Source organism: Bombina bombina, chromosome 4 (assembly GCF_027579735.1).
Source record: "Bombina bombina isolate aBomBom1 chromosome 4, aBomBom1.pri, whole genome shotgun sequence".
NCBI lineage: Eukaryota > Metazoa > Chordata > Amphibia > Anura > Bombinatoridae > Bombina > Bombina bombina.
Window position 1 is genome coordinate 1,009,917,898 of NC_069502.1, and position 25,205 is coordinate 1,009,943,102.

The 25,205-nt window shown below is 35.0% G+C and overlaps 1 protein-coding gene across 2 annotated transcripts in view; it reads left to right on the forward strand.

The window, feature by feature from the left end:
- The window catches only part of MEIS1 (Meis homeobox 1), a 199,460-nt gene that overhangs the window by 85,923 nt on the left and 88,332 nt on the right, over positions 1–25,205 (forward strand). For both annotated transcript variants that reach the window (XM_053712097.1, XM_053712098.1), the window contains exon 8: positions 15,063–15,208. In XM_053712097.1, coding sequence (XP_053568072.1) covers positions 15,063–15,208 — 146 coding nt within the window. The remainder of the gene's footprint in view (positions 1–15,062; positions 15,209–25,205) is intronic.

A 25,205-nucleotide genomic window follows, 5' to 3' on the forward strand; every position in this document is an offset into this window, starting at 1 on the left:
TGTTTCTGTAAAGTTTATTTTGTCCCAAGAGAACCTGGCATTGTGGAAACACTGTAAGACCTTGAGCGTGATTGTAAGACCTTTATATATCTAGAATTTAGACTTTTTCTGTGTGAACTCTCAAAAAAAAGGGGAATATTTAAGGGGACATTAAATGTTCAGTGTTTATAATATGAACAAGATGAATTTATAAAACAAACTCCTCAAATGACTAGCTGTAAACCTGGTTATGAAAAACTGAAAGGATAGAAAGAGTTTTTGTTAAAGGGATATAAGTAAGCGAAAGAAAAGCACTAGTATTTAACCCGACAAAGGTTAAATACATAGGACCCAATGGTCTAAAGCTCTCCGCTAGAGCAAGATAATCTTAGAAGTCTCATGAATATGGCGACGCCACTCAAAGAAGTTTAGAAACACACATTTTATCTTGAGAGCTGTTCATCTCTCTATGCAGGGTTCTATATATAATGGAAAGACTTCTATAGTACAAAATAAAGACTAAAAAATACTTTTTTTTTGTGTGATTCCTCTCCATGCTGGCAAGTTTTTGATTATCAGGCCCATAGTAAGCTCTTGGTACCCAATGCTCTACTGGTCTAGGATTGAATACAACTGCTGAGCCAATCAGTGGTGCCATATATTCTGAGCCACAATCAGCAGCCAGGTTCAGCTCAGGATCATTAGTTCTTTGCTGACTGAAAGCTGATTTTAACTATGCGTTTAACCCCTTTGTGGGCAATATATATTTAGATCTGTTCAAGAAATAGTACAATAGTAAAATGTTCTCTCTCATCGGCTGAAGAAAGGGACATGAATGTTACAATTACACTTTCAAGATTCAGAGAGTGCATACAATTTATAGGAGGCTTCAATTTACTTCTATCATCCAATATACTTTGTTCTCTTTGTACTCTTTGTTGAAGAGCATATCTAGGGAACCTTAGGAGCAGCAATGCACTACTGGGTGGTACCTGGTGATTGGTGACTACACACAGCTCTTGTCATTGGATTACCAGATTTGTTCATCTAGGTTCCAGTAGTACATTGCTGCTCTAGAGCTGACTTTAAGGGGCCAATTTATTATGATGCTGGCGGACATGATCCACTGTAGCGGATCATGTCTGCCCGGGATCACTAAATGCCGACAGCATACGCTGTCTGCATTTAACATTGCACAAGCATTTCTAGTGAAATGTTTTTGCAATGCCGCCCCCTGCAGATTCGTGGCCAATCGGGCCACTAATAGGGGGGCGTCAATCATCCCAATCATATCTGATCGGGCTGATTGCTGTCCGCCGCATCAGGGGTGGCGGATAAGTTAAGGAGCAGCGGTCTATTCGCAGCATGTTAAATCAGCCCCTAAGTTTTTTTTAATTATTTGCAAGTGTTAAACACATAGTTATATGTAAGCAACAGAAAAATAATACAATTAAACCATTTCCCCCCCCCCAAATTTGACGAGACTGATTCTTTAAAATCAAGTTTTAAAACTCACACTCGTAATGTGCTCTAAGTTCTGTGCTGCTGTTTGTAGGTTTCATAGCAGCGTTTTACTGAAGATCCATCTTACACTAGACCTCTTTTTCTTTCTTTCAAAATGATTTGAAAGCATTGCAAATGTTAACCTATGTTAGAATTTTTTTTTAAACTCATGAAATGTCTGCACCTTTAGTAATTAATCAACACAGGGCATCTATGTTTATATAATTTTAAAATCAACATAGGCAATAATGAAATCAGGAGATGTAAATCATTTTCACAAAATAACCACCAAGTCTTATCGGACAAATACAATCTGAGATCTTTGGTCATTAAATTAAAGCCAAAAGGTGTGCAATATTCTCAGAACTTTTACTGCAATTGAACTTCTAGTCATGCAGATGATAATGCAAAAATAATTTAAATGTGTATTAAAATATACTTCAAATTAAATTGCAAAATCACTGTTTAATTTGTTTTTGTTGTCTCTTGTTGCTATGGAAATAAAAAGCAAATGAAAACATACTGATATGTATTAATCCATAATGATACTAAATCATAGACATTAAAGGGACTTTAATATAAAAATTTTAATTATTCATAGTACGGCAGCTTTGCAATGCATTCTCATTTCTCATTTCGCCCAATTTTGTGTAACTCAAGTCTGAAAATTGTGGGTTCTAGTACTTAGGACTCAAAGTGCACACGACAGGCTTCACAAGCCTAACCCTGACACATATCTGTCCCTAACTGACCTCATCAGAGATGATAAGATAAGAACTGCAAATGAAAAGCATGTTTTGCTAACAAAATGTCAGTTGCTAGCTGTGTCTACTCCAGTATTAATAGCTAGTGGGTTAAGCTTGGTTATTGAAAAAAAACAAAAAAGAATTCAGTGAATAATACATTCAAATATTTACACTCTTCTATGTTAATTTACTGCACAACTACAGAAACATATTGTAATTATGAGGTGTTTATTCAACCTTTAAAAATATGAAATGGTTCTTATCTCTGACCAAAGCCGTTTTATCGGCTTGTGGAAGTACATACACTGTCATAAACTGAACAATACTGAAATGATATACTACATATAATATGTTACAATAATGCTACAACAACAAAGTAGTAATGATCTAGGTAGCTATTGAGATGGCTTACTTGGGTTATTGGCTAGCAACAGCACCTACTCAAATATCTAGGTCACAGGTTCTAGTCTTAGTAGGGAAAGTGCAGCCTTTTGTTAATTTTTGTGCAATTGAAGGGACATGAAAGTGCAAAAAGAAAATGCTCTTATTTGTTAGAGCATTTTATTATCACACCATTCTTTGCATACCATATCTGACTTTGACTATGTGTTTAACCCCCTTGCAGTGGTTAAAGGGACAGTATACAACTAAAATTGTTATTCTTTAAAAAGATAGATATTGCATTTACTACCCATTCCCCAGCTTTGCACAACCAACATTGTTAGATTAATATACTTTATAACATATAAACCTCTAAACGTCTGCCTGTTTCAAAGGCTCTATTGACAGCCTCTTAATCACATGCTTTTGTATTTGCTTTTCACAACAGGAGACTGCTAGTTCATGTGGGCCATATAGATAACATTGTGCTCACGCTCTAGAAGTTTTTTAAGATTTAGCACAACGCAAAACTAAATGCAAGTCAATAGATAATAAATAAAAAGTCGTGATCAGGGAGCTGTCAGAAGATGCTTAGATACAAGGTAATCACAGAGGTAAAAAGTATATTAATATAACTGTGTTTGTTATACAAAACTGGGGAATGGGTAATAAAGGGTATTATCTATCTTTTTAAACAATACAAATTCTATTTGAGACTGTCCCTTTAAACAAATAATTACTCTGTTTGTGTTCTGATGAATAATATAATGCACCTTTAAGCAACAGATATTCCGCTGGGGACACATGGCCTATTCTTAATCTCTGAGTCAGAAGCCATTTTAAAGATCACAGGCCATATTATTGCAATACCAGCAAAAAACACAGAATCTCACATTGTAGCCAATAACTATAAACATAAAAAAATGCCTATATTTTAAACATCAAACGTGTTTCACTTTCAATTCCTAAAGTTATGTTGGAAGAACATGTTTGCATTGTTACAAAACTTTAAGCCGTTTGCGTTTCCAATCTGCAACCGTTTCTCATTTTCCTTATGTAATGTAAAAAAAAAATGGTGTGGCAGTATATCAATAAAGTGTTTAGTTATGTATATTTGTTAGCTAATCAGCACAAATGATCTCTTTCTTCACATACATGTTGTGCATATTTAATTTTCACAAACAACACGTATCTTTTTATAGCACCACGGAGACTTGACAAATTTGCTTAAGTGCTTGTTTATCAAGTCAATTTAGCAAAGTTTGCAAAACACAAGTGCATAACAGTGAGATGCATTTCCTCATAATCATTGTATTGATCAGCATAAGGTCAATTTAATTTGAGATCACCTCTTGATTTGTAAATCCATTTACCATTAGATTTTTTGATCCAAGTGTTAAAGGAACAGTAACACCTTGTACTTACATATTTTCAATGTCTAAACATAAGTAGAACAGATAACCTTGTTTGTTGCAATTGTTTTTCAATATTAACTCCACCCAACACTTTACTTATTTGTAGGAGCCAATCGGGACTTGAGTCTGGTGACACTAGGGCTTGCCGCTGTCATTGTGATAATAAAATCACCACTGTTTGGCTTCAGAAGCAAAAAATAAAACAAACTAAAAATTAGGGACAGATAAGCAGCAAAGTTATGCATGTGGTGCCTGTCATGTCCTTTGCCACTTTAATTTGTTCCCAATGATCCTTTACAAATAGCATTGCTTGTGGTATCCCTACGTATACTGAAAGTTAGAAAAGCTGTGCAAACATAGCCATGAAAAGAAGAATATACACTCCTAGCGGGAGGTAGGAGAGATAAGTAATAACATATTCATTTTCAATTGTTCTCTCTAAGTATTGTGCTTTGGTATACAGACAGAGATAATATAAAGAAGCTTTTGTGTGTACAGAAAGTGTTAACATAAAATCTGTTTTCCCTGCATGCTCAACCCATTTTAAAGGGTTGTGGTAAAATAACTTAACTGGCTATTTCATATACAAAAACAAACCAAAACAATTAATTTCTCATACATTTTTACTCTGCAGCTGATATAACAAGTCATTTGAACCACATTAAGGGAAAAAACACTTTTACAGTACACTGTGCCTTTAAGCATTTTATATTACCATTTCATCTGTTCCTTTAAATATAGTTGTCATTCCCAGATGGCGTGTTTCAAGTATTACATTCATTAAACTTTGAAACAAAAGCAACACATTCTTTCCTTTTTTTAAATTGAATTGCTTGTCATTGAATAGTGTTTAGTATCAATTATATTCTATCAGAAAAAAAGCCCAATATTTATCAATCAGCAGGTTAGTGTAATGCTATTGTAGCATTGTATTGTTGCATATTTAAATGTGTGTTTGTATTCAAATTCAATGTGTGAATCGTCTAATGATTTTGTTCATATACAGTTTATACGCTAAAACCCTGGACCTATTTCCTTTTATTAAAATAGCTCCACTCCACAGTGGTAACATTTAATTGTTTCTTTATAAGGAAAAAGTTTTTGTAAACAGGTAAAGACCTTTGTGACCTGCCATGTTAAGCTTCCTTGATCTAGAATCAACATCTCAGAGGAAGGGAATTTAGTAGGAGATACTGATAGAAAAAGAGGAGAGGACCCAATCACTGCAAATATGCAGCTTATTTTCTTTACCATTGTTCCTTATCAGTAACTGATTAAATGTTAAATGTGGACGAGACAAGGAAAAAAAAAATACAATTTGTGATGTTTCCCCTGTAATGTTTACATTTCAGAGCATGTTTCTTTATACACACGTAGTCAGTTTAGCTTAAAAAAAAGAAGTTTATTTTATTAGAGGGACAATTCAAATAAACGTGTTTTAAAGTACAATACTCATGTAAGGTTTTATGTCCTATGTCGAGTAATGTGTCACATAGTATAGTAATTCACATAATTTACATGACACATAAATTACAATTTTGTTCAATAATTTTTTTATTATATAAATTTGCACTTTGATTGGATACAAAAACTATACTCGTTAAAAGCGACTCAGACTTGATAGTCATTTGAATCAGTCTTTTTTTATGTTTCTGTATGTACCCCTCTAAAATGCTGCATAATGCAGGCTAGAGCAGGCTTGTCCAACCTAAGGCACAGGGGCCGCAATACTGCCCCTCTCTGCTTTTATACAAGCTGCATACTGCATGTGTGTGAAGCTTTCAATAGTATAGGAGATCCTGTACCTGTATCTGTTTGTGTCTGCAAAATATCACAGTTTCATCATAACATAATTACTCTAGTACAAACCAAACTAATTGCTTATATCAAGATAAGACATTTGGCAATTGTTTTGTTTTATATAAGTAAGGCATATATTTTTCTTTTATGTTGTAGTATTTCCAGACCTCCCAACTGTCCCTATTTGAGGGACAGTCCCTGATTCTGAGCTCTGTCCCTCTGTTCCACTGAGACAGCAATAAGTCCCTATTTGCAGAATTTCCCTTAGACCTGCCCAAGGGGCACCCAGACACACCCACAAACTGCCTAGACACATCCACTGACCACCCAGACACACCCACAAACAACCCATGATACCTCCCCTACCAACACAGCTCCACCCAGAAAAATATGATGGGCCCTAATGCTCAACCACAAATGTTGGGAGATATTATTTTTTCAAATTTGCTCATTAGCAGCTCATGCACAAAGCAGGTCCTATGGCATAGTGCATACACGGAGGGAGTATATGGCAGCATTTTGTGGAATACTGGCCAGAGTCAAGTGTACACACAAAACAACCACTGATGCATATTTTCAAGTCTTGTAACTTCCCCGTCTGGAGTTCGGCCCCCCTGCTGGCCAGACCTCACAAAAAAAAGTATTTTAAAGGGACACTACTCAAAAGTTTTCTATCATGTATATAAAAGAGCAGCAGTTAAACTTGTTAAAATATATTTTGTATTTAATTATTTTTTATTTTATTTTTTTCATCAAATATGTCAAGTAAGGTTCCTTTTTATGTTGGATTGTATGAAATTGTTCTCAAATAGCTGCTTTAACTTTAGTATGTCATTGTAAATTGCTGCTTTTGCCAGTTGAATCTGTTACCTATACTGAAATTTCAATACTGCAGTATTGGATATAGAAGAACTATGTAAATAATAGGCAGTTGCAGAAATCAACCTCCCGGGGGAGCTCAGCTTATTTAAAAGGGTGGTTCTGTTGCAGCTTTGAATACAATGAATTCTTATCAACTACATGCCTGAGTAAATTGCCCCTTATATATTGTTTACTGCCTTATATACCCACAGAAAAAAGTTGGTTTATTCAGCATAGAAAATAAATAAATCGATACACCAGAAAACCCCCGGAGTATGACAATGTCATTTTATGCACTTTTCGGGTGTTAACTTTGCTTGTTTTATATACATTTTTACAACAGTATTCCAGTGTATTAAGTAAAGTTTTTCATGAGCTTTAATTGAAGACTATATATATGTATTAAGTAATACCCATGCTCTGTCTTTTATAAACTTTAATTGAATACTTCATCTGGAACTTATTTCTTTCACCATTTCAAGGGATGTTATAGTCTATGCACAGCAGTGCTTTTACTTCCGATTAGAAGCATTTCTAATACACACACATTAGCAAAAATGCTTCTAGTAAAAGCTGCCCCTGTTTTACCCAGCATGATGCCACTTATTACGTCAGCAACGATGCATATTTTGTCATGGCCGACACGGTTCACATCACAATCTGTTTTTTAAAGGGACACTGAACCCAATTTTTTTTCTTTCATGATTCAGATAGAGCGTGTCATTTTAAGAAACTTTCTAATTTACTCCTATTATCAATTTTTCTTAGTTCTCTTGCTATCTTTATTTAAAAAAGAACCCTGGACATCACTTGTTTATTGGTCGGTTAAATGAATCCACCAATCAGCAATAACTACCCAGGTTGTTTACCAAAAATGGGCCGGTATCTTAACTGACATTCTTGCTTTTCAAATAAAGATACAAAAAGAATGAAGAAAATTTTATAATAGGAGTAAATTAGAAAGTTGCTTAAAATTGCATGCTCTATCTGAATCACGGAAGAAAACATTTGAGTTCAGTGTCCCTTTAAGCAGACAAAAGCTGTCAGTGAGGGTGCATGTAGCATATGCAAGGATGCTCTGCATGTCACATGTACAGTGATAGCTTTTACCAGATGCATTTTTGCTGATACATCTGCACTGTGTAAATGCTTCTAATGAAAGCTGAACTGTGCTGATGTGCATTTAATTGTATTGACTATAATAACCATGTAAGTTATGGTTAACTCAGATCCTATGTGTTATATTTAGTGCAAAAATAACACATGTAGGGAACACACGTCTAGCAATCCTTCTAGCTATAGGATTCTAAAGTCTTAAATGTTGTTAAAAACCTAACATATCTTAGCACTCATGAATTTAAAAGGGCATTCTAGTGTAAAATAAATTGCTTTATGTCATTAGACCATTTGCTTGTTAACAGTTTTCCTTTTTTTACTGTGTTTAAACACCTTCAGAACAGTTAAATATACCGTCAAAATTGTACTCTTGGAACACAACCCTTTCTGCTCTAGATGAGAATATGATCAGTTATTGGAGCATATGTATGTATGCATGCTGATGCTCCTGATTGGCTCACCAGCTGTATCCTCATCTGGATTGACACAAGTAGCACATTCTTTACTAAGTATTCATTTAACTAATATACAGAGGGTAAACACTTAGTTAAAGAACTGAATTGGATTACAAATAAAATGCTTTAAGGAAACAGTTTATTATTTTTACACAAGAGTAACCCATTTTTTTTTCTTTCCTGATTCGGATAAAGAATACAATTTAAAAAAAGTTTCCAATTTATTTCTAATATTACATTTTCGTTTTTCTCATAGTATTCTTTGTTGAAGAGATATCCAGAGAGGTAGTGTGCACATGTCTGGAGCACTATATGATAGAAAATAGTGCTGCAGACACGTGCAAACTCCTGAACTTAACTTCCTGTTTTTGAATTAAGGATAACAAGAAAACAATTTTTTTTTTATAATAGACGTACATTAAAAATTGTATATTGTATCTGAATCATGAAAGAAAACCTCTGGGTTTTATGTCCCTTTAACAGAATGATTCCATCATGGAAGAACAGAAAAAACTGAAGCTGTGTCCTTAAGAGGTTAAACTAAATGGGTTTGCAGAGCTTGGATTTAAATAGGAGGTTTTATAAAGAAAAATTAGTAAAACATTTTGTTTTTTTTCTAGTTTGATGTGACAAAATATAAATTTTAACTTCAAAGTATTCTAAAAGTTGTTTACCTTATTGTCAATGAGTGATGATTTAGTTACAATAAGATCAGCAAGCAAATTGTACTCTTATGTGCTCTACATGTCTGAAACAGCTCAGTAAACCCAAGGAATGTTTCCACTGCAGTCCAGAAATGTTGGGGTTGGACATGCAAATGAAAAGTTCTTTCAGTGATTGGATAAAACGTTACAAACAGCTAATCTAGCTGGACTCATAGCCGTGAAATATTGGACGCTCTTAACAAATTTCAACAATCACAAAATAAAATATTTAAGAATCCAAAGAGAATTATTAGCTTGAAATTTGTTGCTATAAACGCAAAGTTAAACCTATTGTTCCCTAGCAGATGAAATAATGTGCTCTCAGTACAGTCCATTATGTTTTTGCAGTGACAATTAAGCCTTGGTTTATGTAGTCATATGTGCTTTATTGACATTGCAGCTGTGCATTTCCCAAAGCATACCCCCCCCCCAACAAAGTGGCCCCTTTTTCATGGTGAAAATGACTGTGCGCCACTTAACTCTTTAACACGTTACATTTTACTAGTTTTAAGCTCTTTTTACAATGCCTTATAAAATGCCCTCAGCATGTTAATAGTTCTCCAAGGGATTGTTGCTGCATGGCACTTTCTTTGCAAGCCTTAAACCTCCTTTTACCCTTTCTTCTTAAACTTCTAACTCCTACTAGCTTTAATTCTCAACCTGGTCACATTTAATATCTCATAAATAAATCAAATGCCAGATGCTGTAACCCCTTCTTTTCTTACAAGCCTGGTATCTTTAGAAATCTATTCTTTTTATTATTATTATTGAGATTTTACTATCCACACACATTCTATCTGTTCATCTTCCTCTTTAGCAAATGTTAAATATAAATAAGCAGCATTTTATTGAATATATTAAATATTGAACAATGTCTGCAGGAGGCTTGCTGCATTTAAGGCATTGAAACAATTGATTTGATTCATTATATTCTTAATAGTGATCAGAAAAAAAAAGAAAACAAAACTGAAAACATTGTCATGACCTGGAAATTTTTTTTAGAAGTCTGTCTTCATTTTTTTTTTTTCCTCCTAAATGCCAGAAGACTGTGGGAAGGAAGGTTGTAAGAGGAGGGGGAAGCTTTGACCTGCATTAGAGGGACCCCTGCTGACATGGCCAGTTTGACCCATTGAAAGGCCTGAATACTATAAATGCGGCTTTATCCTTTCTTGAAAGGAACAAGATACCATGGCCTAAATGCCTGGGTGTGCTTAAATAGGCAACTATGGGACGTTTGATTTGAGTGTGTTTGAAATTGGAGCCCCCTGACAGCAAGGGAGGTGCTACAGGTCACCTGCCTTACTCCATGGGGATATGCTGAGATTTCGTTAGAAATTGCCTATAGAGGAATCACTGTATAAATTCACTTTCTTTGTTGGCTAGGATCTTGCTCTAGATCACAGTCTATAAAATGTAGCAAAACCATCATTCTTAAATATTATTTGAAAGTGCAAATGGCCCGGTTGAAAGGTTTGACAGTTTGACACAGAGAGAAAGGATGGTTTTGCTAGCTTGGGAAATGAAATGAGGATCCACTGTTCCTCTCATGCTTGTTATAGGCTTAGTGAGGGTTTTTTTATTTATTTTTTTGTAGAGTCTAGTTTTGCAGTGTTGTGGTGCTCGAAGCAATTTGACAGGCAATGAGTCTGCTTCAGTGATCCTAAATCCTTTTAGACTCATTTATGATAGCAGAAAAACAGCTAGCACCTTTTGGATGCATTGTTCAAAAACAGAGAATCAGGTATTTGACAATTAAAGTGCTATTTCAAACAATCATATCAAGACAAATTACTTATAACGTCTCTGATAATGTCATGCAGCGCCTAAAGTAATCGCAACTGAGAGATTCTATAGAGAGACGAGATCCGAGTAGACCAAACACATCAGGGATTCAGACAACAGTAGTGTTAGCCATTTATGCATTGTAATGTTGCATATGTGTAACACAAATGCAGAGATTGGGCATACACTGTCCAGAATAGCCAAAGGCCATTTTTGAAAGCCTCTGGCCTCTCTGTCACTGGCCTGCTAGTTAATTGCCACACGGATTTCATGACACATGGGCAGAAAATATGACATTTTCAGTTTCTGTCACTAGCAAACGCCACAACGTGGTTTGCACTAGTTGCTAAGAAGCTGTCAAAAACCATTAGCAGTTGGCCAAAGTTGCCCTATGGCATTTCCTCATGGCATCAGCAAAACGAGCATAAATCACCCAGTGGAGCCTATTGCTATACTAATGAGGCTGTAAGCTTGTTTATGGACTAGCATCATTTTTATGATTATTTCCACCTTTTCAGTTTGCCTTCATAATTTGCCTTCATTTGGCAGCAGGGGAAGTCAAATCTAGGAATGAAGACACTCCTGATATTTTGCAATAGCGTCTACCATGAGATAATCGATGGTCCTTTAGGATTAATACCATAAATATTAACTCCTTGCACTTTTAAATTGAGGGTACAGATATTATATTGGTAAAAAGATATTGTAACAATAAATAGTTGTGCTTACTTATTTGCTACACAAAAAAAATAATCTATTATCCTTAGATCTGAGTGCATAATATTCTTTTAAAGTGTTTGCTTTTCTTTTTCTCTGTTTCTCTTACTCATGTTGGACAGGACCAAGGTTTATTGTTTTAGGCTTTTCTGAACATGCATCAGTATTTACCCTGGATTGAAAGCATTTGCTTCCAATGAAAATCTTGTCTTGGATTACAGCTCAGCAGTGCTCTCTCTCTCCCAGATGGGAGTAAAGTATCTGTATTTGCCTAAAAACAGTAGGAAGAACAAACTATGCATTAAGCCTGGGCTGTTTTTGGCTTGACCTAATGATGTAACAGAAACCTTTTATTTGGGATAGGTCATTGCCAGGGACTGAAGGAGGTGATCTGGCTTACTCTTGAAAGGTTTTTTTTTCTTCCCATTGTATTTACACAAGTCTTTACTTACAAAATGCAGTTCCTAATGCCTCTGCTTTTATAAAGCAGAAATAATCAGGAAAGGTTCTGGTGAGTGTTATACATGGAATGCAGAAAGGCTTTCCTCCTCTAATGGAGTATAAAATTCAGGTGCCCTTAAGGCATGCTTTCAGGAATTCTTTTGCCTGAGGTAATGGGAATCTAAGGCTTTTTTTAAGGCCTTGATTATCTATTGATGCGCAAAGATGGATAAAAAGTCATCTCTGTCATATTATAAAAAAAGATTTCCATAAATAATCAATTGATTCTCTTTTTTAAGGTATAAAGTTGCTGCTGCTGCCTTTTAAAATAATGTTATAGGTGTTATTTTTTTCAATTAAATATAAAAAGTAAGACGAGTGCTTTTTAATCAACAAATGTATATATCTTTTCAATTGACGCCCTGTAGCATATAAAGTAGATAGGCTCACTGAAATTTTAAATGCAGATGAATTGTTTCCATGGCTCATGTCCCTTTGATGCATTTTTAGATTTTCATGCTTTATTCAGGGAATTGGAAAATGCAGACACAAAAGCCCCCACAAACAGGGCAGGTTGACAGAACAAGTGCTTGTACAAATTGTCGTTGTTATGCTTTCACTATCTTGGTTGCTAGTGCGTCAAACCACAACTACTTTGTTAACTCAAGCAAACTCATTGTTACTTTTGTGGTTTTCTGCACACATTGGTGGAATTCTGAGTATCTCACTAATGAAAATATGACAATAGCTTAAAGGGATAAGAAAGTCAAAATTAAACTTGCATGATTCAGATAGAGCATGTTCTTCAATTTTCAAATGTACTTCGTTCTCCTAGTATCTCTTGTTAAAAATGAATACGCACATATCATACACTAGTGGGAGCTAGCGGCTGATTGGTGCCTGCAGACATTTGTCTCATGTGATTGGCTAACTAGATGTGTTTATCTAGCTGCCAGTAGTGCAATGCTGTCCCTTCAGCAATATATAACAAGAGAATGAAGCAAATTTGATAATAGAAGTAAATTGGAAAGTTGTTTAAAATTGCATGCTCTATCTGAATCCTAAAATAAAATTTTGGGATTTACTATCCCTTTAAAAAAAAAAAAATTTTCCCTCAAAACACTAGGTAGACAATTATTAATGAAAACATTCTTTAAAGGGACATAATACTCATATGCTAAATATGCTATATAAAAAAGGAAGATATTTTACCTCACAATCTCCTCAGCTCAGCAGAGTAAATTCTGTGTAAAAAGTTATACTTCACCTGCTCGCAGCTGCAGGTAAAAATAAAAAAAAAGAAGAAATGAACAGCAGCCAATCAGCATCAGCAGTGTTGAGGTCATGAACTCTTACTGTGATCTCATGAGATTTCACTTAACTCTCATGAGATTTCATAGTAAGCTTCCTTTACCTGATTGGTGAAATAATATGAGAGTTCACGAGGCTCATCCTTTCAGCTGTCCCAGGACAGACACACTAAAATGCTGCTTAGAAATCCTTTACAATGGGAGGTGGCTACTGAGGAACTTTTGAGGTAAAATATCTTTCTTTTTTACATAGAGATGTTCAGGTGATATTTTCTAGTCAGCTTTTTACAGCTATGCTGCATCACTTTCAAGTGTTTAAACATTTGGGTATTATGTCCCTTTAAGTAGGAGATTAATATTTCTTTTTATATAAAATTATGTGTATGTGAAGTAATAATAGGGTTAATTTTTTTTTCTAGATGAAATCCTATATTATGATGGTATTAAAACTATACTGTGATATAATGTACGCATGTGTATATTTTTTAAAATGTGAAATATAGCTAACATTGTCTCCATATGGATTTTATAGTTATGTAGTTTCAAATTAAATAGAGCCCGACTATCCTCTTCTTTTTTTGTTTTTTAATGCATAAATACTGTTTATGAAAAATATGAAATATTAATATTTTGCAGAAGGACAGTTAAAAGTTTAGGAAAGTCAAGATTAAACATGCAAAATTCAGATAGAGCAGGCCATTTTAAGACACTTTTAAATTCACTTTTTTTTTAAATGTGCTTCGTTCTCTTGGTATCCCTTGTTGAAAAGAATATGCTTATATTATACACTAGGGGAAGCTAGCTGCTGATTGGTGCCTGCACACATTTGTCTCTTCGGATTGGCTAACTAGATGTGTTCTGCTAGCTGCCAGTAGTGCAGTGCTGTTCCTTCAGCAAAAGATAACAAGAGAATGAAGCAAATTTGATAACAGACTTAATTGGAAAATTGTATGTTCTATCCAAATCATGAAATACATTTTTGGGGTTTCCTGTCCCTTTAAAGAAATGGTTCATGACAATTTTAGTAGTGACATCAGCTTCCACTGGGACACTGTACTTCAATAAGCCTGTGTTTTCGAAAACTTTATGTACGTTTTATTTTTATTGTAATTTGTAATTTGTATTGTAATTTTATTGTAATTTTATTGTAATTTTATTGCAACTCAGCTATCTCAGGTGGGTGCATGACCTGTTTATATTTAACACATATATAATCTAAAATTGTTTGAAGTTGGGGATTCTGGGAGCAGCATATTTCACAGTGTTTAAGATAGCACGAAAATGAAATACACCACTGACTTGTCCCCCATATGTTATAGATGTCAACAACTAAAATTAGTAACGTTTGTCCAAGGAGGGGCAATGTTTGTAAACACCCCTCACCTAGCTTTTTACTCCTTATATCTAAGCTTTGAAACACACTTAAAGGACCACTTAATACAGTAGAAATGCATAATAAATAAGTGCATAATAAAAAGACAATGATTAGTTTGTTTTTTCTGACAAATGTATTTTTTTTCTCCCATTTTCCACCCCCCTGTATCATGTGACAGACATCAGCCAATCACAGACTAGAATATGTATACCCTGTGAGCTTGTGCACATGCTCAGTAGGATCTTGTTCCCCATAAAGTGTGAATATAAAAAGACTGTTCAAAATTTGATAATGGAAGTAAATTGGAAAGTGTCTTAAAACTGCATGCTCTATCTGAATCATAAATGTTTATTTTGACTTGAGTGTCCCTTTAAGTCACTAATGATTTTCACGAGCCACCATTTTAAAAACAATATGAATAGTAGTTATAAAAACAAACAAAAGGGTGATCACATGTTGTATATGTTCCTTTTGTAGGTGACGGTTTGGACAACAGTGTAGCTTCACCAAGCACGGGGGATGATGACGATCCTGACAAAGACAAAAAACGTCATAAAAAGCGCGGTATTTTTCCAAAAGTAGCCACAAACATCATGAGGGCATGGCTATTCCAACACCTAACAGTAAGTTGTTATTAAGTCTATTATTCTTTAATAATATAATCACAATTTTGGCCTTAGTGTTATACACAAAGGTTTCACTGAATACATCAGACACACAGCCAAAAAACATGCTGTCAAAAGGACACTAAACCACCCCCTACAATAAATTTATCTTTTAAAACTGTTTTTTTTCCCACTATACACTGCATTTACAGTGATGCAACAAGCGGTATTTACTGCTGTCATCCAGCCGTATATACCTAGTTTAATAACATTAAAATAAATACACAAACATGGACACACATACGCGTTCATTGTGTTTTTGAAAACAAAAATAGAAGCATATTTGTGTAATAACCTATATACAAATGTGTTTATTTAACCTCATAATGAATGTTCTGTCACTCGTTTCATACATCCAGAGGAAATCAGCAATGTGTAATCATTTCTTCCTGTGCTTTCCCCAGTGGCTACTAAAGCCTAGTTCATTGTCTGGATTGGTTTTGAGGAGTTCATTGTCGCTAGGTATTGTGGATTCATTTACAAACATATTTTACCTACTTTATGAGTTTAAAAGTGCGGCTATATTTAGACACTGAATAATATGTTTGGTTAGAGAATGTTTAGTCTTTCAAAGAGGAAGAATAATGAAAGATATTGCCCTATTGTTTTATTTATTTAAATATTGGCTGTTTTTTGTTTCCATTTTTTTTTAAAGTTACTTTTAGCCCTGAACAGTGCACTGCTGTAGTGTTTTAAAATAATCAACTCCTTTGTAATCTGGTACAGCGATAAAACTCTTCAACTAGGCAAAATCGTCAAATATTGGAATGCCTTCATTAAAGGGACATTCTAATATAAAAATGATATGCTCGGATGCGTTAAAGCATGCCAGGGTTGCATTACTGTTCCTACAAGGGGTTAAATAAATAGGTAGAGTTCCTCTATGGCCAGCAAACATTAGAGCTTCTGTGCATGGCATAGCAAGTGAGACAATCAGAAGCAGGAGTCACATGTATCAAGTGAGCCAATCAGAAACTGGAGTCACATGCATCCCCAAATCACTAGGGCTTTCCTGCTTGGTAACAGACAATGCTTGTGACTCCCAACTGAGACTTTACCCATAATTATTTGTCATCTGTAATGCAAACCCTTTTGCATTAGAATGTCCCTTTAATATTTGATATAAACTAATTTGTCTCTCATCTCAGCTAGCTGAGCACATCAGGTGAACGAATCGCGAGATGGATTTAACTGCAGCTACTAATTGGCAACTAGCTTCTAGTAGTGCATTGCTGCTCTTGAGCCTACCTAGGTATGCTTTTTTTGCAAAGCATACAGAGAGAACAAAGACAGTTAGAAAATAGATGTAAATTGTTTAAAATTGTATGCTTTATTGAACTTTTCATAATAGGTGGCAAAACCAACAGGCATATACAGCTATAAAGATAAAGAACATATTTGTAAACAATTTAATACACTCCAGGAGGTAAAATTTATCATTTGGAACACATTAAAGGTGCTGACATTTTATAGTACACTGTTCCTTTAAGTATATATAATATGTCTTGTAATGCAGACAATACCTTTTAACCAGTACTTTCAGACAAAGAAATTATTCATTACTGATAATGTTAACTTATTGATTTGTTTGGTCTAAACATAAGGAACCATGCACTGGTTTAGTAACTCTATCTTTATAATCTGTGCTTTGTATATAACCTACAGCAGAAACTTAAAGGACCATTAAATGGACATCAAACGCATCATTTTTCTTTCATGATTCAGACTGAGCAGGCAATTTTAAACAACTTTCTAATTTACTTCTATTATCAATTTTTTCTTCGTTGGTATCTTTTGTTAAAAAACAGGGACATAATTATGCTTAGTAACCGGCCCATTTCTAGAGCACTATATGGCAGCAGTTTTGCAAGAATGTTATCCATTTGCAAGAGCACTAGATGGCAGCATTATATATTTATACCTACCTAGGTATCTCTTCAACAAAGCATATCATGGAAACAAAGTAAATATGATAATAGAGGCGATTGAAAACTTTTTTTTAAATTGTACTTTCTGTCTCAATCACAAAATATTTTTTTTTGGTTTCATATCTCTTTAAATACAGTGGAATTACATAATTAACAAATTTATAATAAAAAGACAATGCAATAACACTTCATTAGAATTTCAAATAAGCAGTCATTTTTATTCTACACGTTATATGTTTTTCTCTCCATTTGAAGCCCCCCCGTATCATGTGATAGTCATCAGCAAATCACAGACTAGTATATGTATAAACTGTAAATATATATATATATATATGTGTGTGTGTGTGTGTGACCATATTGCCGCTTTAAAAAGGAACACATATGAAAAATACATGTCAGGGCTCTTATACAAAACATTTATTTAAACAGCACTGAAAACAGCCCTGACATATGTATTTTTTATGTGTCCCTTGTTAAAGCGGCAATATGGTCACTATATATATATATATATATATATATATATATATATATATATATATATATACTGAATTGATATCCTGACTGAGGACACATGCAATAGTTAAAGGACCAGTCAACACAGTAGATTTGCATAATCAACAAATGCAAGATAAGGGACAATGCAATAGCACTTAGTCTGAACTTAAAATGAGTAGTAGATTTTTTTTTCTGACAATTTTAAGTTATGTCTTTTTCCACTCCCCCTGTACCATGTGACAGCCTTCAGCCATTCACAAATGCATACATGTACCATGTGACAGCCATCAGCCATCAGCCATTCACAAATGCATACACACTTATTCTTGCACATGCTCAGTAGGAGCTGGTAACTCAAAAAGTTTAAATATAAAAAGACTGTGCACATTTAGATAATGGAAGTACATTGGAAAGTTGTTTAAAATGGCATGCTCTATCTGAATAATGAAAGTTTAATTTTAATTGAGTGTCCCTTTAATGCAACTGTCATTGAAAAGGTGATATCTGACCTATACAGTGACTGCAAAAAGACTTCAAAACTCCCACTGAACAATTTCTAATAGTATCAGTGACCTTCAGGTTGCTCATTTCCTGCCTGTTAATGCCCTGTGAGGTTAAATTCAGGTCTTCTTTAAAGCACTAAACTGCCATGAAATTCTCTCCCCATTTGTCACTATTACTTAGTCGATCAGGGGAAGAGTTTCAAATAACTATACATTATGCAGAGCCCTTAATTGACACTACCTGATTCCAACTTAGCATGATTAAAACCATGCAAAATGCAAATCTGTTCACTTTCATGTCATGCCACATTATGTTTTATTATTTTCAGTATCCTTTTTCTAAAGACATAAGGCGAACCTTTGAACATTTTCTGCAGATTATTTCAATAGAGTTTTCCCAGTACAGATGCATTCTGCTGTTACTTACCATAGTAACTGCTTCTTTTTTTATTATGTAGACCTGGGTGTGTATTTTTTATCAAATGCTGGTTTACTTACACTGTAAAAGTTGCTGCAGACGTGCCTGCTGCATTCCTTCTTGTGTAGGTTTGTTGCCTGTATGCAAACAACAAGGAAAAAACAAACTAATCATTCATTATTACTGTGATCATTTATATCCAAAGCCTTTTGCAAGACAAAAATAGACAATATAGAACCTTTATACAGGGCAATTTGAAAAATGACTAACCCAAATATTTGCATCTTTGGGCAACAGTGATCGTTATATGCAAATCAAAAGCCAATATTAGGTGAAACAACAGGTTTAATTAGACCCAGAATTCTTTCACCAAAGCTATGTATTGGAAAAGTAATCTAGAATGCATAGTATTTTGTATTGCTGCACAATGCATATAAGCAATTGGGCATCACATTGCAAAACAACTGCATTCAAAACAATATTCTAAAAGCATTCCGAAGTGTCAGAGGCCACATAAAAATGTAACTCCTGCTCTGATGTAAGCAATCAATGAGTAGCAATAAGTATGCAATATACATAGGACAAAAAAACTCACAATTTGCTGTGGTAAATTGCAGCAAAAGCAGGTATAATAAATAATGCTTGCACAACTAATTTTTTATTTAGTGGGCTTTAGAAGGACCTAATAGTCCGAACATTAATAAAGTCAATATTAAAAATAAGCTAATCTTTAAAATGATGAACTCTACACCAAAGCTCTGCAATTGGTCTTCTGGACAGGGTTTGAAGGCACTGCTTGCTGCTTTTTGTGTTTTTTCACTGCTCTAAGAATGGGAATTACGCTCTGGACTGGAAACAAATGCATCTTTACTGTATCCAGAGTTTAAACAACCATAATGTACAGCAGCATGCGTTCAGTGGGCAGTGGAAAATGGCACTTTCTAGAATACAATGCTGGAGTTTTTTTGTTTTTTTATTAATATAACTCTGAGGTTTTTACTTACAAAAAACTTACTTGCAACGTTTATCTAATAATGCAAAGCTTTGTATGTCCCTTTAATTTTTGAGCTTATTGCCCCTTTAAGAAAAAAACTAGAATGTGTTTTTAATTGTAATCCTTTTGTAAACACATCCTTCAAATCAACATGGAGGGGGCTTCAATAAATGTTATTCGTTTACACACAGCATTTTCTTTAGTAGCATATTAAGTCAGTTGCATATATAGTTTGGTAACTAGGATAGTCATGCCTCTGAATACTTAAAGGGACAGAAAAAGCATAATTAGACATTTAGAACAACTTTCCAATTTACTACTATTATTTAATTTGTTTCCTTCTCGTGTTATACTTTGCAGAAAGGTTTATCTAGGAAAGCTCAGGAGCAGCAAAGAACCTAGGTTCTAGCTTCTGATTGGTGGCTGCATATATAAACCGATTGTCATTGGCTCTCCCATGTGTTCAGTTAGAAACCAGTAGTGTATTGCTGCTTCTTCAACAAATGATACCAAGAATATTTGTTCTACCTAAATCATGAAAGAAAATATTTGGGTTTCATGTCCCTTTAATCTATTTCAGTTTAGATTTTCACCAAGCTGCACTGCCTCATGGGATATTAATACATTGTTCTTGCTTGTGTCACCTGTGATACAGTCTTCCAGTTGGTCTCTCCAGTCTAGTAAAAGTACTTAATATTTTCATTGCTTGCAAGAAGTAGACATAGAGGCTGGAGTTTCAGAATATTTTGGTTTCAGGGTCCAGCATCGATCAGAATTTCTGTGGTGAAGAATTCAGTTGTTCTAGCAAACAGGAGGTTAAACTAACTTGTTTTAAGAGATACGGACACATACATAAATGATATAATAATAAAATGTATTTACAAGTAACAGTAAGTGCAAGAATTAAAAAAAGTTTAATATTACCAATAGCTACTTACCATTTTAATGGGATGTATGAGGATAATGGGATAAACAAAGTTTCTGAATATTTAGTGGAATGTTAGATAAAGACACTCACATTTCATCATCAGGTATTTTTAAGCATCCACTTCCTATCCATATATCAAGAGCAGGAGCAGCAATGCATTACTGGGAGCTAGCTGTTGACTGGTAGCTGCACGTGCATGCCTTTTGTCATTGGCTCACCCAGTATGTTCAGCTAGCTCCCAGTAGTGCATTACTGTCTTCAACAAAGGATATTAAAGAGAATGAAGCAAAATTAATAACAGAAGTAAATTGGAAAGTTGCTTTAAAATGATATATTCTATTTGAATCATGAAAGAAAAATATTGGGGATCACAGCTTTAAATAAACCATCATCTTCAAATAAGCTTAAACTGCCTTAAACTGTTAAATGTGGCATTCCCTGTTAGACACAAGATATGATTCCTGTATGACTATTGCTATTGGCAGTGTGTATAAAAGATACGTATTATGCCGTCTTAGCAGCAGTTGTTGTGATTTATAGACGTCAGCTTCTTACTTATGTCAGTTGTATCAGAAGCAATGTCTCCTTCCATCCAGTCAGTGTCAGATCAGGATAAATGCACCACATTATTCAAAGGGACAATTAAACCACTTGTTCTTATGTTCTATCCTGTGGCTGCCCATATTTCCCTCTCCCCAAGGGGTGCAAGCAAACAAATCTCCCCAAAACTCAAAAAAACAGAAGAAGATCAATTGAATGAATCCCTTCACTAGATTACAAAGAATTTGTGATAGGAAGAACATTGAAGGGCGAGAGTTACTTAATAAAGTCTATGTGATTATCCAATAATGCCATACCAATAGATTTAAACATTGTGTAATGTTCTCTAAAGTAAAGGATAATCATAAGACAAAGGAATGGTAATGGAATTGACAACAGAATTCTTTAAGATTGGTCCATCTGACTCTGAGAAGCTTTCTTAGAGTTTTAAATTCAATTTCAAGCCTTTTTAGGAATCAAACAGCTCCCAGTATTCCCACATAATTATTAACATACATAGAGTAAAATGTCACTCACAATCTTAGACCTGCTGCGCTTAAACCTTGGAAAGGTGGACCGCTGTGGAGTCTGCAAAAAAATCCCCCACTGACTTCTGACTTGAGCTCAGCATTTAGCTGCCGCCCTCAGAGCTCTGCGAGTCCGACTGACTTCTACCCGCGCTGCAAACACACTGCTGTCCGACTCACTGACTACACGTGCAGTCACGAGCCAATTGAGGATATTACACGTGCAGTCAGGAGCCAATGTGCCGCCAATGGGAATAGTTTCAGTTCTGGCTGAGCTGCGCCAATAGGTTAAGATGATCTGTATCAATCACATGTCAATTGAAAGAGAGAGAACAGCACTCCATGAGATAGAACAGAAGCTGGAATAACTTCCATGCATGTTCATTTTTTTGAATTCCTCAGGGTGCGCATTCTTTTTGCACACGATGCCCCTTCACAGAGAAAAAATATCCTGAAGCATATCAGTCTGACCCTGCCCAATGACAGTCCAGCGCCGAAATACCAGGCAATTCCTCTCTGATCAAGGGAAGCAACAACCCCAGACGATCGTTTCGGCCTCCTATGGGCCTCTTCAGTGAGGTGCCTCACATGTCAACCACATGATATGCGTAGCAGACGGAAAGTTGGAAACCAAAAACTTTTTTTTAAAAAAAAATAATAAAAAAACTTTGTGTTGAAGCAGTGACACACCTACACACTGCTGCCAACAAACTAATGTATGGCGGCACACAGTTTGGAAAGCACTGCCCTAAATCTTTATGTCTGATCAAAAATATGTATCAGATTTTTTTTTTTTTTTAAAGAATAAATTTGCTGCACTGGTTCAAAAGGTATGTCAGTAAATAGACAAACTGCAATAGAACCGTTGCTATTTGGACAAATCTCCCTACCTCTGCTGCATACCGTGAGATCTAAAGCAAAAAAACAAAAAATAACATAGGTTTGTAAATTATTTTCTATGGAACAAAGGGTAAAAAAAACCAAGAATCATATACTTGGGGGACGCACAATGTTTAGTTGATATGTAATTATGTTCTTTTTTAGCTGCCCTCCGAATAATAAGAATACCAACCAATGCAACGCAGTGTATTAACCACCATATTTATAAAACCGTAGTAGTTTTTGTATTAAAATGTCATTTTAAGTAATTAAACAGTCATTTCTCTTTTCCAGTTAAATAAATCGTTTTGGTTTTTTTCTCACCTTACACACAAAACCTTATGAGTCCTGGTATTTAACCCCTCAGCTGACAGTGAGAATTACACACATTGCTATGCAATGCTTTATAGCCCCCCTCTGGCAACCTGTGGGTTAAGGCAACCTTTAAAGAAACACACTTTCAAGGAGTTCTTTGTATGGTATGAATATGATTTACAATTGCCTGCCTCATTTGCAAGCATTCTTTTTCACTTCTTTCTTGTTTAATTTAACAAGAAATGAGTAGTAAATGAAAGCTGCTGCCTGAAATCCCACTGTGAGCGTGTTTTGCACTTGGCTCCCCTGTGAAAAGGCAATTTGTGAAATTATGTGATAGAGCAATTAGTTGAAGCCAGGGCTTCTGATTGTTACCATGTATGTACGAGGACCTCCTAGAAAAAAATATATTACCCTGGCAAGTTGGCTCTAAGCTTCTTCATTTATTTGTAAACAGAATTTTTAGTGACCACATAGGAAGTCGCTATAATCACCAGCTCGTAAAGAAACCACAGCAGTGCTTTTGGATTTATATGGAGTGCTCATGTAAAATTTAAACTGTGAGGCAACCTCCCAGTTAATGTAATTATGATCTAATTTACCACCCTTTGCACACAGATGTAATAATGCCTAGATATTTATTCAATCTTTAAGCACATTACTGTATACCTCAGTGCAGCAGTTAGTGATCTGAAACAGGTGTGAGCACTTTTATAATTCATTAATACACAGTAAACACATTGTTGTTGTTTTTTCCTGGGACATATTTACCAAAATCAGAACAAAATACAATATCCAAGTACAAGGTGGTAATGGACGGTTACCCTTTATGTGTGCATGTATTTCTCAATGGTTAAGTAAATGAAAGCAAATGCAGGGGAAATCAATAGGCTTGCAGAGTCTTGGTTGTGCCTCATAGACTTTAGGACAGAATGACAGATGTGTTGCATATGAGCCATTTAAGTATTAATGCCTGGGAACTGCCTCAGAACGCAGGCCAAGAAATAACTCTGCAATATTGAATCTCAGAAATTAATTAGGTGGATGCAAAATTAGGGTATTGTACTTTAGCAGTTCCTTGTGTTCTGTATCCGTCCATTGAGAGTTCTTGTTTATTTGCTTTTGTGGAAAATGACTTTAGAGGAGGCCATGCAACATGGTTTGTTATTTGTGGGCCTGGAGTTAGAGACTGTGATAGCTTTAATAGGCCGGCAAGAGACTACTTGCTGGATAAAGAGTATGGTACAAGCAGCTTTTATAATTGCACTGGCTGCCAGTATAGTCAATATAGCAAGCTGGAAATTAAATGAAGACTATTATGTATTAAAGGTGTGGGCTGTTTAACACTTGGCACCCTGCTTCCTTTTTTATTTAAGATCTTCTTATTTTTGTCTTTGTTTAAATAAAATGTTACATCACTTTACACAACCCTTTGACCTGTTTTTTTTTAAGCATATTAATCACTTTTGCCAGGTAAGTGTTTAAAGGGACATAAATGGGTTAATTGCATAGTTAAAGGTACAGTAAAGCCATCATTAAACTTAAAGGGACAGTCTACACCAGAATTTTTATTGTTTTAAAAGATAGGTAATCCCTTCATTACCCATTCCCCAGTTTTGCATAACCAACACAGTTATATTAATATACTTTTAACCTCTGTGATTATCTTGTATCTAAGCCTCTGCAAACTGCCCCTTTATTTCAGTTCTTTTGACAGACTTGCAGTTTAGCCAATTAGTGCCTGCTTCCAGATAACTGCACGAGCACAGTGTTATCTATGCGAAAAACATGAACTAACACCCTCTAGTGGTGAAAAACTGTTAAAATGCCTTCTGAAAAGAGGTGGCCTTCAAGGTCTAAGAAATTAGCATATGAACTTCCTAGGTTAAGCTTTCAACTAAGAATACCAAGAGAACAAAGCAAAATTGGTGATAAAAGTAAATTGGAAAATTGTTTAAAATTACATGCTCTATCTGAATCATGAAAGTTTATTTTGGCCTAGACTGTCCCTTTAAGTGAATTGGAAACAGCATAGCATCTTAAGCAATTTTCCAGTTTATTTATATTATAAATTTTGCTTACTTCTCTTGGTATCCTTTGTTAAAGAATACTCCTAAGTGAGTACAGGAGCCTGCATGTGGCTATCCATCTGGCAGCAGTGTTTGCAACAATGTTTGTAGCAATGTTATACATAATTGCAAACTGCTTTCATTGAATGCTAAAGACACGTACACGCTCCTAAGGTCCTATCAGCCTACCTAGGCTTACTCTTCATTAAAGGATACCAAGTGAACAAAATAAACTTTATAATAGAAGTCAATTGGAAAGTTATTTAAAATGATATGCTGTATCTTAATCATGAAAGGATCATTTTGACTTTATTGTCCATTTAAATTCTTCTACGGACCAGCAGTGCCCCACTGAGCTG